General features: G+C 49.4%; 2 protein-coding genes across 3 annotated transcripts in view; both read left to right on the top strand.

Annotated features, from left to right (window-relative positions):
- The first annotated feature begins 1,180 nt into the window (after nucleotides 1–1,180).
- On the top strand, nucleotides 1,181–12,027 carry dnajc1 (DnaJ (Hsp40) homolog, subfamily C, member 1). The gene is made up of 12 exons (XM_073491331.1): nucleotides 1,181–1,416; nucleotides 4,897–4,998; nucleotides 5,722–5,768; nucleotides 8,357–8,522; nucleotides 8,632–8,729; nucleotides 8,808–8,901; nucleotides 9,024–9,108; nucleotides 9,269–9,432; nucleotides 9,597–9,716; nucleotides 9,928–9,976; nucleotides 10,242–10,630; nucleotides 11,634–12,027. The coding sequence occupies exons 1-12, from the start codon at nucleotides 1,261–1,263 to the stop codon at nucleotides 11,700–11,702; spliced, it is 1,539 nt and encodes a 512-aa protein (XP_073347432.1). The 5' UTR covers nucleotides 1,181–1,260; the 3' UTR covers nucleotides 11,703–12,027.
- A 1,307-nt stretch (nucleotides 12,028–13,334) lies between these two features.
- c21h7orf25 (chromosome 21 C7orf25 homolog) overlaps nucleotides 13,335–15,000 on the top strand; it is a 2,079-nt gene continuing 413 nt past the window's right edge. Inside the window, exons 1-2 of one of the 2 annotated variants that reach the window (XM_073491333.1) lie at nucleotides 13,335–13,423; nucleotides 13,964–15,000. The exon at nucleotides 13,964–15,000 is cut by the window's right edge and continues 413 nt beyond it. In XM_073491333.1, coding sequence (XP_073347434.1) covers nucleotides 13,979–15,000 — 1,022 coding nt within the window. In that variant the 5' untranslated portion in view covers nucleotides 13,335–13,423; nucleotides 13,964–13,978. Of the gene's footprint in view, nucleotides 13,512–13,963 lie in introns of both variants that reach the window. The other variant, XM_073491332.1, reaches the window with a different exon arrangement.

The raw sequence follows: 15,000 nt of genomic DNA, 5'->3' as shown, positions 1-15,000 counted from the left end.
TTGATTTCACTTCTGTCCAGTTTCTACCTGAAGACAACAGGTGAAACTGCCCTCATTCGTCCATCCTTACGTCCGTCCAGTAGGGGGCAGCCTCGAGTCAAGAGTTTCTGACAACAACAAACATGGCGGCCGGCAAGGCAGTTGTGATAATGTACCTGTTAGGAGGCAGGGTCGTAGATGGTGGTGGTCTGTGAGGTCATCAAACACGTTGCAACATGTGGACGGACAATTGTCTCCACTGATTTTACCAATGAGACAAACAGATGACAAATGTCCTCTCCAGTACTTTATGTCTGCCATTGTTCAAATGACGTCGTCGTGTCCTGTCGGTTGTCTTGCTTGAACTATGAGCCTCACTGCCCCCTGTGATGTCAGCTGGTACTGCAGGGTTTCATCTGTAAACTGAGCACAAACAGACAGAGACAGTCTTCAGCTCACAGTCCATCCAGCAGCTGGAGCTTTTGATCAGACCACATGGTCTTACTCAGTGGTCTAGTTGTCATAGAAACAGCAGATGTCCAGATTCACTTGAAGGACTTTTGGTTGATGTTGGCTGAAAAGTGGAAACGTCTTGAAACCTCAGCTGACAGGTTCAGTCCATTTAAAGCAGAAACACAGGGTTTCCTGTGGTGTTACTGTTAGCGCAGCGTTAGCTCAGTTTTAGCTCAGAGTTAGCTCAGTGTTAGCACTGTGTTAGCTCAGAGTTAGCTCAGTGTTAGCACTGTGTTAGCAGTCTGGACACTGTGTCTGTCCTCAGGCTGCTGCTGTTGAAGGTTTTATTCTGAGTCATTTTCTGACTGTTAAACATTAATCTTTTCATTAAGAATCTTAATAAAGATTTCTGAAATATTTTTAAAGTAAAATCAACAAATCTTCATTGTAAATCTGACTCATGATTTCAATTCAGTATTTAATTCAGCGGATGTCTGAGCGATGTTCTCTGATGTTTGTCATTTTTTATATATTTTTAAAACTATTTTTTCATTATTATTTTATAATAAATGAAATATTATGTACATTCAGTTGTTAGGACGGCTTCAAGTCTTTTCTCTCTGGTCGTTTTCTTCCACAGTCTGTAGTTTTATGACAATCCTCCAGGTGTCGCTGCAGTCACCGCTGGAATACTCACATAGAAGACTTTTATTTTGACAGCCCGGATGTGACTGGTAGTATTTCCGGGTCGGTCGTCGCTGAGCTGGCTGTAGCACTGGCTGCTCTGTAACGGTGTTTTCTCGGACTTGTAGTGACCGTGTCTCGGTGATGGGGGTCTGTGCGGGTCCGTGTGGGTCCTTGTTGGTCTGCCTGACCCTACTTGTCTCTTCGCCCCCTCTGAGCGCATGGGACGCGGATCTGGAGCTGCTGGACCTGGTGGAGGAGATCCCACAGACCTTCTACCAGTTCCTGTCCCTAGACCAGGTCCGTGCTAACTGCTAATGTCTCCATGGTAACCGAGCAGCCGCGAGCTGATTGCTAATGCTAATAACAGCTGAGCGCCACGCACACACATCGGGGCTAAGCTAGTTAGCATTTCAAGCAGAGAAGTGATCCCAGTTAGCTCCAGCTGGCTGGTGATATTGGTTCAGTTCCAGATGTGTGACTGAGACTAGCCAGTTCGGGCTAACAGCTAGCTCAGGCTAAGTGTTCAGCTGGTTCAGTGTAATGTAACAGGATGTAGTTTGTGGTAAATTATGTTAAACTGTAGGTGATATATGTAAGTAGTGCCTTTCACACCGCAGAGAGCTGTTAGCATGGTCAAAGAGTGCTGTTAACCCCCGGGCTAAGAGAGCTGTTAGCCCCCGGGCTAAGAGAGCTGTTAGCCCCCGGGCTAAGAGAGCTGTTAGCCCCGGGCTAAGAGTGCTGTTAGCCCCGGGCTAAGAGTGCTGTTAGCCCCTGGGCTAAGAGTGCTGTTAGCCCCCGGGCTAAGAGAGCTGTTAACCCCCGGGCTAAGAGTGCTGTTAGCCCCCGGGCTAAGAGAGCTGTTAACCCCCGGGCTAAGAGTGCTGTTAGCCCCGGGCTAAGAGAGCTGTTAACCCCGGGCTAAGAGAGCTGTTAGCCCCAGCTTAAGAGAGCTGTTAACCCCCGGGCTAAGAGAGCTGTTAGCCCCGGGCTAAGAGAGCTGTTAGCATGGTCAAAGAGAGCTGTTAACCCCCGGGCTAAGAGAGCTGTTAGCCCCCGGGCTAAGAGAGCTGTTAGCCCCCGGGCTAAGAGAGCTGTTAGCCCCCGGGCTAAGAGAGCTGTTAGCCCCGGGCTAAGAGAGCTGTTAGCCCCCGGGCTAAGAGAGCTGTTAGCCCCCGGGCTAAGAGAGCTGTTAGCCCCGGGCTAAGAGAGCTGTTAGCCCCCGGGCTAAGAGTGCTGTTAGCCCCGGGCTAAGAGAGCTGTTAGCCCCCGGGCTAAGAGAGCTGTTAGCCCCCGGGCTAAGAGAGCTGTTAGCCCCCGGGCTAAGAGTGCTGTTAGCCCCCGGGCTAAGAGTGCTGTTAGCCCCGGGCTAAGAGAGCTGTTAACCCCCGGGCTAAGAGAGCTGTTAGCCCCCGGGCTAAGAGTGCTGTTAGCCCCCGGGCTAAGAGTGCTGTTAGCCCCCGGGCTAAGAGTGCTGTTAGCCCCCGGGCTAAGAGAGCTGTTAACCCCCGGGCTAAGAGAGCTGTTAGCCCCCGGGCTAAGAGAGCTGTTAGCCCCCGGGCTAAGAGAGCTGTTAGCCCCGGGCTAAGAGAGCTGTTAGCCCCGGGCTAAGAGTGCTGTTAGCCCCCGGGCTAAGAGTGCTGTTAGCCCCCGGGCTAAGAGTGCTGTTAGCCCCCGGGCTAAGAGAGCTGTTAGCCCCGGGCTAAGAGAGCTGTTAGCCCCCGGGCTAAGAGTGCTGTTAGCCCCGGGCTAAGAGAGCTGTTAGCCCCCGGGCTAAGAGAGCTGTTAGCCCCCGGGCTAAGAGAGCTGTTAGCCCCCGGGCTAAGAGTGCTGTTAGCCCCCGGGCTAAGAGTGCTGTTAGCCCCGGGCTAAGAGAGCTGTTAGCCCCCGGGCTAAGAGAGCTGTTAGCCCCCGGGCTAAGAGTGCTGTTAGCCCCCGGGCTAAGAGTGCTGTTAGCCCCCGGGCTAAGAGTGCTGTTAGCCCCAGGGCTAAGAGAGCTGTTAACCCCCGGGCTAAGAGTGCTGTTAGCCCCCGGGCTAAGAGAGCTGTTAACCCCCGGGCTAAGAGAGCTGTTAGCCCCGGGCTAAGAGAGCTGTTAGCCCCCGGGCTAAGAGAGCTGTTAACCCCCGGGCTAAGAGTGCTGTTAGCCCCGGGCTAAGAGAGCTGTTAGCCCCAGCTTAAGAGAGCTGTTAACCCCCGGGCTAAGAGAGCTGTTAGCCCCAGCTTAAGAGAGCTGTTAACCCCCGGGCTAAGAGTGCTGTTAACCCCGGGCTAAGAGAGCTGTTAGCCCCAGCTTAAGAGAGCTGTTAACCCCCGGGCTAAGAGAGCTGTTAGCCCCGGGCTAAGAGAGCTGTTAGCATGGTCAAAGAGAGCTGTTAACCCCCGGGCTAAGAGAGCTGTTAGCCCCGGGCTAAGAGTGCTGTTAACCCCGGGCTAAGAGAGCTGTTAACCCCCGGGCTAAGAGAGCTGTTAGCCCCGGGCTAAGAGAGCTGTTAGCATGGTCAAAGAGAGCTGTTAACCCCGGGCTAAGAGAGCTGTTAACCCCCGGGCTAAGAGTGCTGTTAGCCCCCGGGCTAAGAGAGCTGTTAACCCCGGGCTAAGAGAGCTGTTAACCCCCGGGCTAAGAGTGCTGTTAGCCCCCGGGCTAAGAGAGCTGTTAACCCCCGGGCTAAGAGAGCTGTTAGCCCCCGGGCTAAGAGAGCTGTTAACCCCCGGGCTAAGAGAGCTGTTAGCCCCGGGCTAAGAGTGCTGTTAAGCCCCGGGCTAAGAGTGCTGTTAGCCCCCGGGCTAAGAGAGCTGTAAGCCCCGGGCTAAGAGACCTGTTAACCCCCGGGCTAAGAGAGCTGTTAGCCCCGGGCTAAGAGGAGCTGTTAGCCCCGGGCTAAGAGAGCTGTTAGCCCCGGGCTAAGAGAGCTGTTAGCCCCGGGCTAAGAGAGCTGTTAGCCCCGGGCTAAGAGAGCTGTTAGCCCCAGCTTAAGAGTGCTGTTAGCCCCGGGCTAAGAGAGCTGTTAGCCCCAGCTTAAGAGAGCTGTTAGCCCCGGGCTAAGAGAGCTGTTAGCCCCGGGCTAAGAGAGCTGTTAGCCCCGGGCTAAGAGTGCTGTTAACCCCGGATTAAGAGAGCTGTTAGCCCCAGCTTAAGAGAGCTGTTAGCCCCGGGCTAAGAGAGCTGTTAGCCCCAGCTTAAGAGAGCTATTAACCCCGGGCTAAGAGAGCTGTTAGCCCCCGGGCTAAGAGTGCTGTTAACCCCCGGGCTAAGAGTGCTGTTAACCCCCGGGCTAAGAGTGCTGTTAGCCCCGGGCTAAGAGAGCTGTTAACCCTTGGCTAAGAGAGCTATTAACCCCGGGCTAAGAGAGCTGTTAGCCCCAGCTTAAGAGAGCTGTTAACCCCGGGCTAAGAGTGCTGTTAACCCCGGGCTAAGAGTGCTGTTAACCCCCGGGCTAAGAGAGCTATTAACCCCGGATTAAGAGAGCTGTTAGAGTTCACTCAGGTGTGTCTGACTGAAACACTGGCAGGTGATCTGTGAGGTGACAGCAGCAACCAGCAGTTTGTAATTACATGATGACAGTGGTGTAACGTAACTGAGTACATTTACTCACATTTTTTAATTAAAGTTACTTTAAAACAATAATCAAAACTTTTAGTACTGACACATTTGATCTGTTAGGATCAATCTGCTGCTGCTGTTAGTATCATGAGGCTGTGACAGCATACAAGGAGACTGTGTCCAGGTTCAGGTCTGTCTGTCTGTCTCTGACCTACCTGTCTGTCTGTCTGTCTCAGGATGCCCCAGCAGCAGAGATAAAGAAGGCATATCGTCGGCTGTCTCTCTCTCTGCATCCTGACAAGAACAAAGATGAAAACGCTGAAACTCAGTTCAGACAAGTGAGACACACATGCACACGCACGCACGCACGCACGCACGCACGCACACACACATGCACACACGCACACACTCTGTAGTTGACCAGTGTTAAACCTGCAGTGTCTCCCCCTTGTGGCAGTGAGAGTAACAGACTGAATCTAACAACGACCGTCACGTCCTGGTAGAAAGCTGACTGGTTAATTTGTATTCTGGCGATAAGTGACATCATCAACACACAGAGGTTTATCTGGCAGTGATCAGTTAATCAGCACTGAGTTAAACACGAACATAACTATTGTCAATAAACTCCATACACCATCTACAGAGTTACAGTAATGGAGAGCACCATCAGTAGCTGTGGCTACATGGACAACATCTCTTCAGTCCAACTGAAATCGCTCTACTGTTTACGTGGACGCTGAATCAAGACATGTGCAAAGACGCTCCACCTACTGCGAAGTGTCTACTCTACTGGAAATATAACAGAAGAAGACGAAGCTTTTAACAAAAATGTACTTTGAAGAATCAATCCATTACTTTATTTCACCCATAGAATTGTTTCATAGAAGTGTTTCTTCTATTGATTAGATCATCAAAGGTTTACACCACCCCTCTGTAGCCCCGCCCAACCTGTTACTGTACAGAAGATTACTGGGCAACAACTGATGTTTGCTCTTAATAACCATAACATGCATCAAATTAAATGTTTAATTCACTCAAATAGTTTGTTTTTTCATTTTCAGCTGGTCGCCATTTATGAAGTCCTGAAGGACGAAGAGAGACGACGCAAGTGAGTCCACATACAGCAACTCTCAACCAATCAGAGGACAGCTAGTCCACACACCTCTACAACTAGTCCACACACCTCTACAACTAGTCCACACACCTCTACAACTAGTCAACACCTCTACAACTAGTCAGCACACACCTCTACTAGTCCACACACCTCTACAACTAGTCAACACCTCTACAACTAGTCAGCACACACCTCTACAACTAGTCAACACCTCTACAACTAGTCAGCACACACCTCTACAACTAGTCAACACCTCTACAACTAGTCAGCACACAGCTCTACAACTAGTCCACACACCTCTACAACTAGTCCACACACCTCTACAACTAGTCAGCACACACCTCTACAACTAGTCAACACCTCTACAACTAGTCAGCACACACCTCTACAACTAGTCCACACACCTCTACAACTAGTCAACACCTCTACAACTAGTCCACACACCTCTACAACTAGTCCACACACCTCTACAACTAGTCAACACCTCTACAACTAGTCAGCACACACCTCTACAACTAGTCAGCACACACCTCTACAACTAGTCCACACACCTCTACAACTAGTCAACACCTCTACAACTAGTCAGCACACACCTCTACAACTAGTCAGCACACACCTCTACAACTAGTCAACACCTCTACAAATTGTCAGCACACACCTCTACGACTAGTCAACACACTTCTACGACTAGTCAACACACTTCTACGACTAGTCAACACACCTCTACAACTAGTCCACACACCTCTACAACTAGTCAACACCTCTACAACTTGTCAGCACACACCTCTACGACTAGTCAACACACTTCTACGACTAGTCAACACACTTCTACGACTAGTCAACACACCTCTACAACTAGTCAACACACCTCTACAACTAGTCCACACACAACTAGTCAATACCTCTACAGCTATTCAATGCTTCTACAACTAGTCGGCACACACCTCTACAACTAGTCAGCACACACCTCTACAACTAGTCAACACCTCTACAACTAGTCAGCACACACCTCTACACCTAGTCCACATACCTCTACAACTTGTCAGCACACAGCTCTACAACTAGTCCACACACCTCTACAACTAGTCAGCACACACCTCTACAGCTAGTCAACACCTCTACAACTTGTCAGCACACACATCTACAACTAGTCAGCACACACCTCTACAACTAGTCCACATACCTCTACAACTAGTCAACACCTCTACAACTTGTCCACACACCTCAACAACTACTCCACACACCTCTAAAACTAGTCAACATCTCTACAGCTATTCAATGCCTCTACAACTAGTCGGCACACACCTCTACAGCTAGTCAACACTTCTACAACTTGTCAGCACACAGCTCTACAACTAGTCCACACACCTCTACAACTAGTCAAGACCTCTACAACTAGTCAGCACAAACCTCTACAACTAGTCAACACCTCTACAACTAGTCAACACCTCTACAATTAGTCAGCACATGCCTCTACAACTAGTCAACACCTATACAACTAGTCAGCACACAGCTCTACAACTAGTCAACACCTCTACAACTAGTCAACACCTCTACAATTAGTCAGCACATGCCTCTACAACTAGTCAACACCTATACAACTTGTCAGCACACAGCTCTACAACTAGTCAGCACACACCTCTACAACTAGTCCACACACCTCTACAATTAGTCAGCACATGCCTCTACAACTAGTCAACACCTATACAACTAGTCAACACCTCTACAATTAGTCAGCACATGCCTCTACAACTAGTCAACACCTATACAACTAGTCAGCACACAGCTCTACAACTAGTCAACACCTCTACAACTAGTCAACACCTCTACAATTAGTCAGCACATGCCTCTACAACTAGTCAACACCTATACAACTTGTCAGCACACAGCTTTAGAACTAGTCAGCACCTCTACAACTAGTCAACACCTCTACAACTAGTCAGCACACACCTCTACTACAACTTGTCCACACACCTCTAAAATTAGTCAGCACACGCCTCTACAACTAGTCCACACCTCTACAACTAGTCAGCACACACCTCTACAACTAGTCAACACCTCTACAACTTGTCAGCACACAGCTCTACAACTAGTCCACACCTCTACAACTAGTCAGCACACACCTCAACAACTAGTCAACACCTCTACAGCTATTCAATGCCTCTACAACTAGTCGGCACACACCTCTACAACTAGTCAACACCTCTACAGCTATTCAATGCCTCTACAACTAGTCGGCACACACCTCTACAACTAGTCAACACCGCTACAACTACTCAGCACACCTGTACAGCTAGTCAACACCTCTACAACTACTCAGCACACACCTCTACAACTAGTCGACACCTCTACAACTAGAGAACAGCTCTGTAACCCCTGTCAACCCTCAAGACAATTAATTAATTAATCCTCAGACATCATTAACTAGTCCTCAGACCTCTAACCAGTCCTCAGACCACTATAACTAGTTGTCAAACAAGAGTAACTAGTCCTCAGACATCTGTAACTAGTCCTCACTAGTAGTTCCTCTGAGGACTCTATAGATGGAATGCTATAGAAATAACATTTCTGTGGTTCTGCAGGTACGATGACATCCTGGTGAACGGGCTTCCTGATTGGCGGCAGCCGGTCTTCTACTACAGACGAGTGAGGAAGATGAGTAATGCAGAGCTGGCTTTCCTCCTCTTCCTCATTCTCACTGTGGGACACTATGCTGTCATCTGGTCCATATACCTAGAGAAACAGTTGGTGAGACAGCCAATCACAGCACAGCAGATACACAGACAGCCAACCACAACTCAACAGACACTCAGCCAGCCAATCATGTGATCTGATGATGAATCCTTCATGTTTCCAGGATGAGCTGCTGAGTAAGAAAAAGAAAGAGAAGAAGAAGAAGCTGAGCTCCAGACCTGCAGAGGATCTCAGGTGTATCGGCCAGGACCGGACTGACAGGTATCACTATGACATCATCTCTGTACTTCCTGTTTTCTTGGTTTGTTTGTGTTTGTCACTGGTTGTTTGTTGTTTTAGAGTTCAGGACCGACCTCACTGGCAGGACATCCTCCCTCTGAAGCTGAGCATCTGGCTTTACCTGTCCATCAAAAACCTGCCACAGACTGTCCAGGTAGTAGATGAAGCAGTACAGCCCTGGTTTCTGGTCTGGATCCTGGTCTGGATCCTGGTCTGGGTCCTGGTCTGGGTCCTGGTCTCAGTCCTGGTCTCAGTCCTGGTATCTGTGTGTTTCAGGAGGTGAAGCAGTACTATGAGGACTACCAGCAGATGAAGCAGCAGCAGAGAGAAGAAGCTGAGGCTGAACAGGAAGTTACCCCAAGTAAAGACTGTTAATCAACCGCTGGTTATTATTTCTGCGAATGAATAATCCGACTGTAAACTTAGTGTTTACTTTAACTTCCTGTCTGAGCTCCATCACCTGACAGAGTTCTAACCCTAACCCTCCTGTGAGTTTAACTTCCTGTCCGCTGTCTGTTCAGGGGAGAAGAGGCTGAAGGTCAAAAAGCCGAAGGTGGAGTTTCCTGTTTATGAACCATCTTCAGGGAACTTGACCTGCCAGAGTTACGACCAGACGACATCCATTGAGGAGATTGAAGACCAGATGGATGACTGGCTGCAGGACCGCAGAGCTCCAAAGAAGAAGGTGTGATGTGATTGATCAGTTATTTATGTTTGAAATTGAAGACACAACATCTGATAGAGAACCTTCAGATCCTAAATGTCCTCAGGCTGCAGACCGGACTGAAGTGAATCACAGGTGTGACAGACACCTGGATGATATCACTCTCTCTGTGTTTATGTCCTCAGGCTACAGATTGGACGGAGGATGAGCTCAGCCTCCTCAGCAGGTTGATGGTTAAATTCCCTGGAGGGTCTCCTGGTCGCTGGGAGAAGATTGCTCATGAACTGGGGCGATCAGTGACTGACGTAAGCCTGTTTAAACTGGCTTGGATCATACTGGGGATCAGTTCAGGTTCATTATACAGACGGGCAGAACCAGTGTTCGACTCCGGTCGCTCACTTTGAGCTGCTTATATGTCTAATATAAGAGTAACTGCAGGTGGTGGAACCACCATCTGAAACATGTTACTGACTGATTCCTTCAGTGATCACAAACTAAATCTGTTCTCATCTACAGGTGACGGCTAAAGTCAAACAGATGAAAGACAATGTGAGCCACACGCCAGGTAAATTCTACTCATGTTGTGCTGTCAAGTTCTATGGTCACTATCAGGTTCTACTGTCACTGTCAGGTTCTTCTGTCAGGTTCTACTGTCACTGTCAGGTTCTTCTGTCAGGTTCTACTGTCACTGTTAGCTTCTGTTGTCAGGTTCTGCTGTCACTGTCGGGTTCTACTGTCACTGTCAGGTTCTGCTGTTAATGTCAAGTTCTACTGTCAGGTTCTGTTGTCACCATCAGGTTGTGCTGACCATGTTGTTGTCTGTGTTTCAGGTCTGGTGAAGCTGTCGGAGCTTAAGGCACCTCTTCCCCCTGTGAGGTCACTTCCTGTTGCTGACAGTGTGGTGAGTCAGAGAGGGGGAGGAGCCTGTGAAGAGGAGCAGGAGGAGGAGGAAGAGGCAGCAGTGGCAGTCAGGAGGAGAAACAGGAAGTCTGCAGCAGAAGTGGGCGAGTTGAAGGTCAGAGGTCGTCGGCAGAAAGATTTCGACCCAATGGCGGTGGGGGAAGAGGAGCCGGACCCTCAGGACAATAGGGAGAAGGCGGACCCTGCCGTCTGGACTCAGAACCAACAGAAACTACTGGAACTTGCTCTGCAACAGTTCCCCCGAGGAACCGCAGAACGCTGGGACCGCATCGCCAAAGTAGTCCCTTGGAAGACCAAGGTGAGGATGAAGACCAGACACTTAGACAGATTGTAGTCTGGTTGATTGATTGATTAATTTACTATTAAACCAGTAAACATCCTGACCGAGTCTCCAGCAGCAGCACGAGCACATAAAACAGAGACAGATTAACAATCCATCAGATTAAATCCAAAGACACACCATTGCACCAAGACGAGGTGACGCAGTGGTAACATTACAGTGGAACTAAGAGGCTCTTTGTGATCATCATTCGTTCATCATCAAGTTTCCAAACATGTTTGACTTCCTCTGAGCATTAAATAAGTTGCATCGTGGAGAGGAGTGCGTAACGAGACCGGCATCCTGGTTACAAAGTCAACCAACACCAGAGATCATTAAAGTCTGCGAAGCTCCGTCACCAGATGTGTAAACAACCCAGATGTCACTTCTGCTGAGTCTTAGTGAGGCTCCTGCTGCAGATCTCCAACTTCAGCGATGAATACATCTGGTCTCAGTGATGCTCACACCTGGTCTCAGCGACGGTTACACCTGGTGTCGGCGACGATTACACCTGATCACTTTGTGGTTGGTGTTCCCTGACATCACCATGACAACAGTCCTGCAGTCTGCAGTCTAATCTCAGTCCAGTCTTGTGTCTCTGTAGACTTTGTCTCTGGTCTCCAGCAGCTCCTGAGGGAAATCAGTCTCCACTGTTCACCAGCTGGTCTCTGACGCTCTGAGAGTGAACCAGAACAGATACACATGAGCTGAGAGGAGCTGATTCATCTGATGGTTCAACACCAGACACACTGACAGTACAAACACATAGAGGTGTAGAAGTGATTTCACGACTGGAAGGAGAAAATATTTATTTGTAACATTTGTTTCAGATGTGTCCTTTTATTTGGAAACTAGGATTAATATAAATATTCCAGAGAAGTGGAGGACACACCTGGTCACACTGAGCCCTCCAACATACATACACTGTGTCTGTGATTATTACGCGATCGGTTAACTGATTGATCTGTGTTGTTTCTTCCAGGAGGAGTGTATGATTCGTTACAAGATGTTGGCGGAGCTCGTTCAGAAGAAGAAACAGGCCAAAAGCTGATAAAAGGTTGTGACCCCTGACTTGGCATCCTCCTGCTGTGACCTCCTGACCCCAGGTGACCTGTCAGGTTAACTGTCAGCAGTGTTTATTGTTCTGTTCAGGTGAGCTGCCTCCTGATTGGACTGAATGATATATTTTTTTTAATCTGTGTGACGTGGCGTCTCACCTGCTCAGTTGTGTTTTTATAACTTGTGTCAAAGGAAGCAGGTAACTCGTCTGAACCCACCTGACCAATGACCTCACAGCTTTATGTGCCTTAGCTCCGCTCAGCATGCTGTCAATCAACTTCTGTTCAACTGATCAATAAAAAGTATTTATTATCTCCTGTACTGTTTCATTATTGTCTCCGTTTGTTCTGCTCATCATCTATAATCAATAATAAATGTTGTAGGTGTTCTGCAGTAAACCGTTCAGTCTACAGGGCCAGTCATCAGCAGAGAAGCATTCTGGGTAACACCATGAAAAAACAGCTGCTAGACAGGAGATCAGACAGACAGACAGACAGACAGGATGTCAGTCATCCGGGTCATGGTAATTCTAAGTGCTGTATCGTAGTCAACTGGACTTGTTTCATGTCTCATCCAAGAGGCTTCTTCACTTCTAACTAACTGGAGGAGCTGCAGGCTTTTAACTCTGTGAGAGTGTCCGTACAGAGTGCGGGAGTGTCCGTACAGAGTGCGAGAGTGTCCGTACAGAGTGCGGGAGTGTCCGTACAGAGTGCGGGAGTGTCCGTACAGAGTGCGGGAGTGTCCGTACAGAGTGCGGGAGTGTCCGTACAGAGTGCGAGAGTGTCCTTACAGAGTGCGAGAGTGTCCTTACAGAGTGCGGGAGTGTCCTTACAGAGTGCGAGAGTGTCCGTACAGAGTGCGAGAGTGTCCGTACAGAGTGCGAGAGTGTCCGTACAGAGTGCATAAGGACACGTGTGAGCTCTGAGTTTCAGAGTGGTTTGGGCCACTTGTGGGTCGTTGACCCAACCATCACCACCTAAGGCCAGGTGAGCCCAGGTGTGAATGGTTGTTAAACTGTCTGGGGACAGCATTGTATGTGCAGATAAGTGAAGTCTGAGGCCTCCTCCTCTGTTCAAAGACGGTCGTTCCAGTTATTAACTGTCCTTCAGTTAATAAGGAAGGACCCTTCACAGTATGGAGACGCAGCCGACCTCTAACTGCAGCTGCAACATGTGAAGGGTAATTATTACAATATTATTATAATATATTTCAGTGTGGAAACATGTTAGTAAAGTTCAGACAGCTTTTATTCACGTTAATCACACAAGATAAAACAGCTGCATACTAACAAGAAATGTGAGTTTGGCTGTTAGAAACGTGTAAATACAGATAAATAACTAATATAATAAGATGGAAATTGTAATGATAGCGTTCACTGACTCCAGAAGATGGCAGTATGCAGAAGATGGCAGTATGAAGTAGAAGAAGAAGAAGAAGAAGAAGAAGAAGAAGAAGAAGAAGAAGAAGAAGAAGAAGAAGAAGAAGAAGAAGAAGCAGCAGCAGCAGCAGCAGCAGCAGCAGCAGCAGCAGCAGCAGAAGAAGAAGAAGAAGAAGAAGAAGAAGAAGAAGAAGAAGAAGAAGAAGAAGAAGAAGAAGAAGAAGAAGAAGAAGAAGCAGCAGCAGCAGAAGAAGAAGAAGAAACAGCAGCAGCAGCAGCAGCAGCAGAAGAAGAAGAAGAAGAAGAGCCGCGTTGTTCTTCCTGCCAGTAGAGGAGTAAGTCAGTTAGCATTATCGTTAGCATTAGTTCGCTGATATCTGAACACGAACCTACGTATTGAAAAGTCCACACGTCATTGCTTCCGTAAGTCAACGTCACATTTGTATTCAGGTCGTTTTAAGGTTTAATCTGTTTTTAAAAGACCGGAAATACGATCTGATAAACTTCAGACTGTTTAAGCTAACCGGCTGCAGCTAGCTGGCTGACGTCAGAGTCCACTGTGAAAACTGAGTTAGCATCAAAGCTAATCAGAGCTAACGAACTGATATTAATGTTCAGATTTAATGAAAACATTTGGATTGAGTGTGTGTGTGTGTGTGTGTGTGTGTGTGTGTGTGTGTGTGTGTTATATACACTCATCATGACAACTACATCTAACCTGTCTGTCTCTCCTCTCTCTACCTCCCTCTACCTGTCTGTCTGTCTGTCTGTCTGTCTGTCTACCTGTCCTGTGTGTCTGTCTACCTGTCCTTCTCTACCTGTCTTTCTCTCTCCTCTCTCTACCTCCCTCTACCTGTCTGTCTGTTTGTCCTCAGGTGTGATGCAGCACCATGTCTCTCCAGGTGACGTTGCAGCAGAGGATCAGCTCTGCTCAGGTGTTGCTGCAGCGTGCGGAGCAGCTCTGTCCGGGGGCTGAAGGGCACCAGAAGCTGTGCGGTAAACTGCGGGCGGAGCTTCGTTTCTTGCGGCGGGTGGAGGCAGGAGAGTTGCAGGTCAAAGAGTCTCACCTGCACAGCACCAACCTGACTCACCTGACAGCCATCGTGGAGTCGGCCCAGAGTCTGGAGGGCGTGGTCGCTCTGCTGCACGTCTTCACCTACCAGGACGCTGCCGGCAGCAGGCAGACTCTGGTGGTGGACGTGGTGGCGAACGGGGGACACACCTGGGTGAAGGCAGTGGGCCGTAAGGCGGAAGCTCTGCACAACATATGGCAGGGGCGGGGCCAATACGGGGACAAAAGCATCATCAGGCAGGCAGAGGACTTCCTGCAGGCAAGCCGCCAGCAGCCCGTCCAGTACCGCCACCCCCACATTGTCTTCGCCTTCTACAACGGCGTCTCCTGCCCTATGGCCGACCGCCTCAGGGACATGGGAATCTCTGTCCGCGGGGACATCGTCGCCGTCAATGCCGTGGTGATGGAGGGAGGAGACGAGGAGGAGGTGGAGGAGGAGGTGGAGGAGGAGGAGGAGCCTGCTGAGGAAGAAGAAGAAGAAGAGGAGGAGGAGGAGGAGGAGGAGGTGGAGGAGGAGGAGGAGGAGGAGGAGGAGGCTGAGCTGACCCGGGTAGACCGTGGCACTGTGGTGGCCAGCCTGGCATTTCCAGCTCAGGTGCAGGTGGAGGAGTGTCGGCGTGTGAACCTTGACATCACCACGCTCATCACGTACGTGTCATCGCTGAGTCACGGCCGCTGCCACTTCACCTTCAGGGAGCCGGTGCTGACGGAGCAGGCAGCCCAGGAGCGTCGCCTGCAGGTGCTGCCGCAGCTCGATGCCTTCATGCAGGGGAAGGAGCTGTTTGCCTGCCGCGCTGCTGTCCATGACTTCCAGGTGATCCTGGACACGCTGGGCGGGCC

The sequence above is a fragment of the Pagrus major genome, chromosome 21 (assembly GCF_040436345.1).
Source record: "Pagrus major chromosome 21, Pma_NU_1.0".
NCBI lineage: Eukaryota > Metazoa > Chordata > Actinopteri > Spariformes > Sparidae > Pagrus > Pagrus major.
This window is presented reverse-complemented; position numbering and strand designations above follow the sequence as displayed.

Coding starts and splice junctions, on each gene's coding strand:
- dnajc1 (XM_073491331.1), top strand. CDS start 1,261: ATGGGGGTCTGTGCGGGTCCGTGTGGGTCCTTGTTGGTCTGCCTGACC. Junction 1,417..4,896: donor AGTTCCTGTCCCTAGACCAG/GTCCGTGCTAAC, acceptor TGTCTGTCTCAG/GATGCCCCAGCAGCAGAGAT. Junction 10,631..11,633: donor TAGTCCCTTGGAAGACCAAG/GTGAGGATGAAG, acceptor TGTTTCTTCCAG/GAGGAGTGTATGATTCGTTA.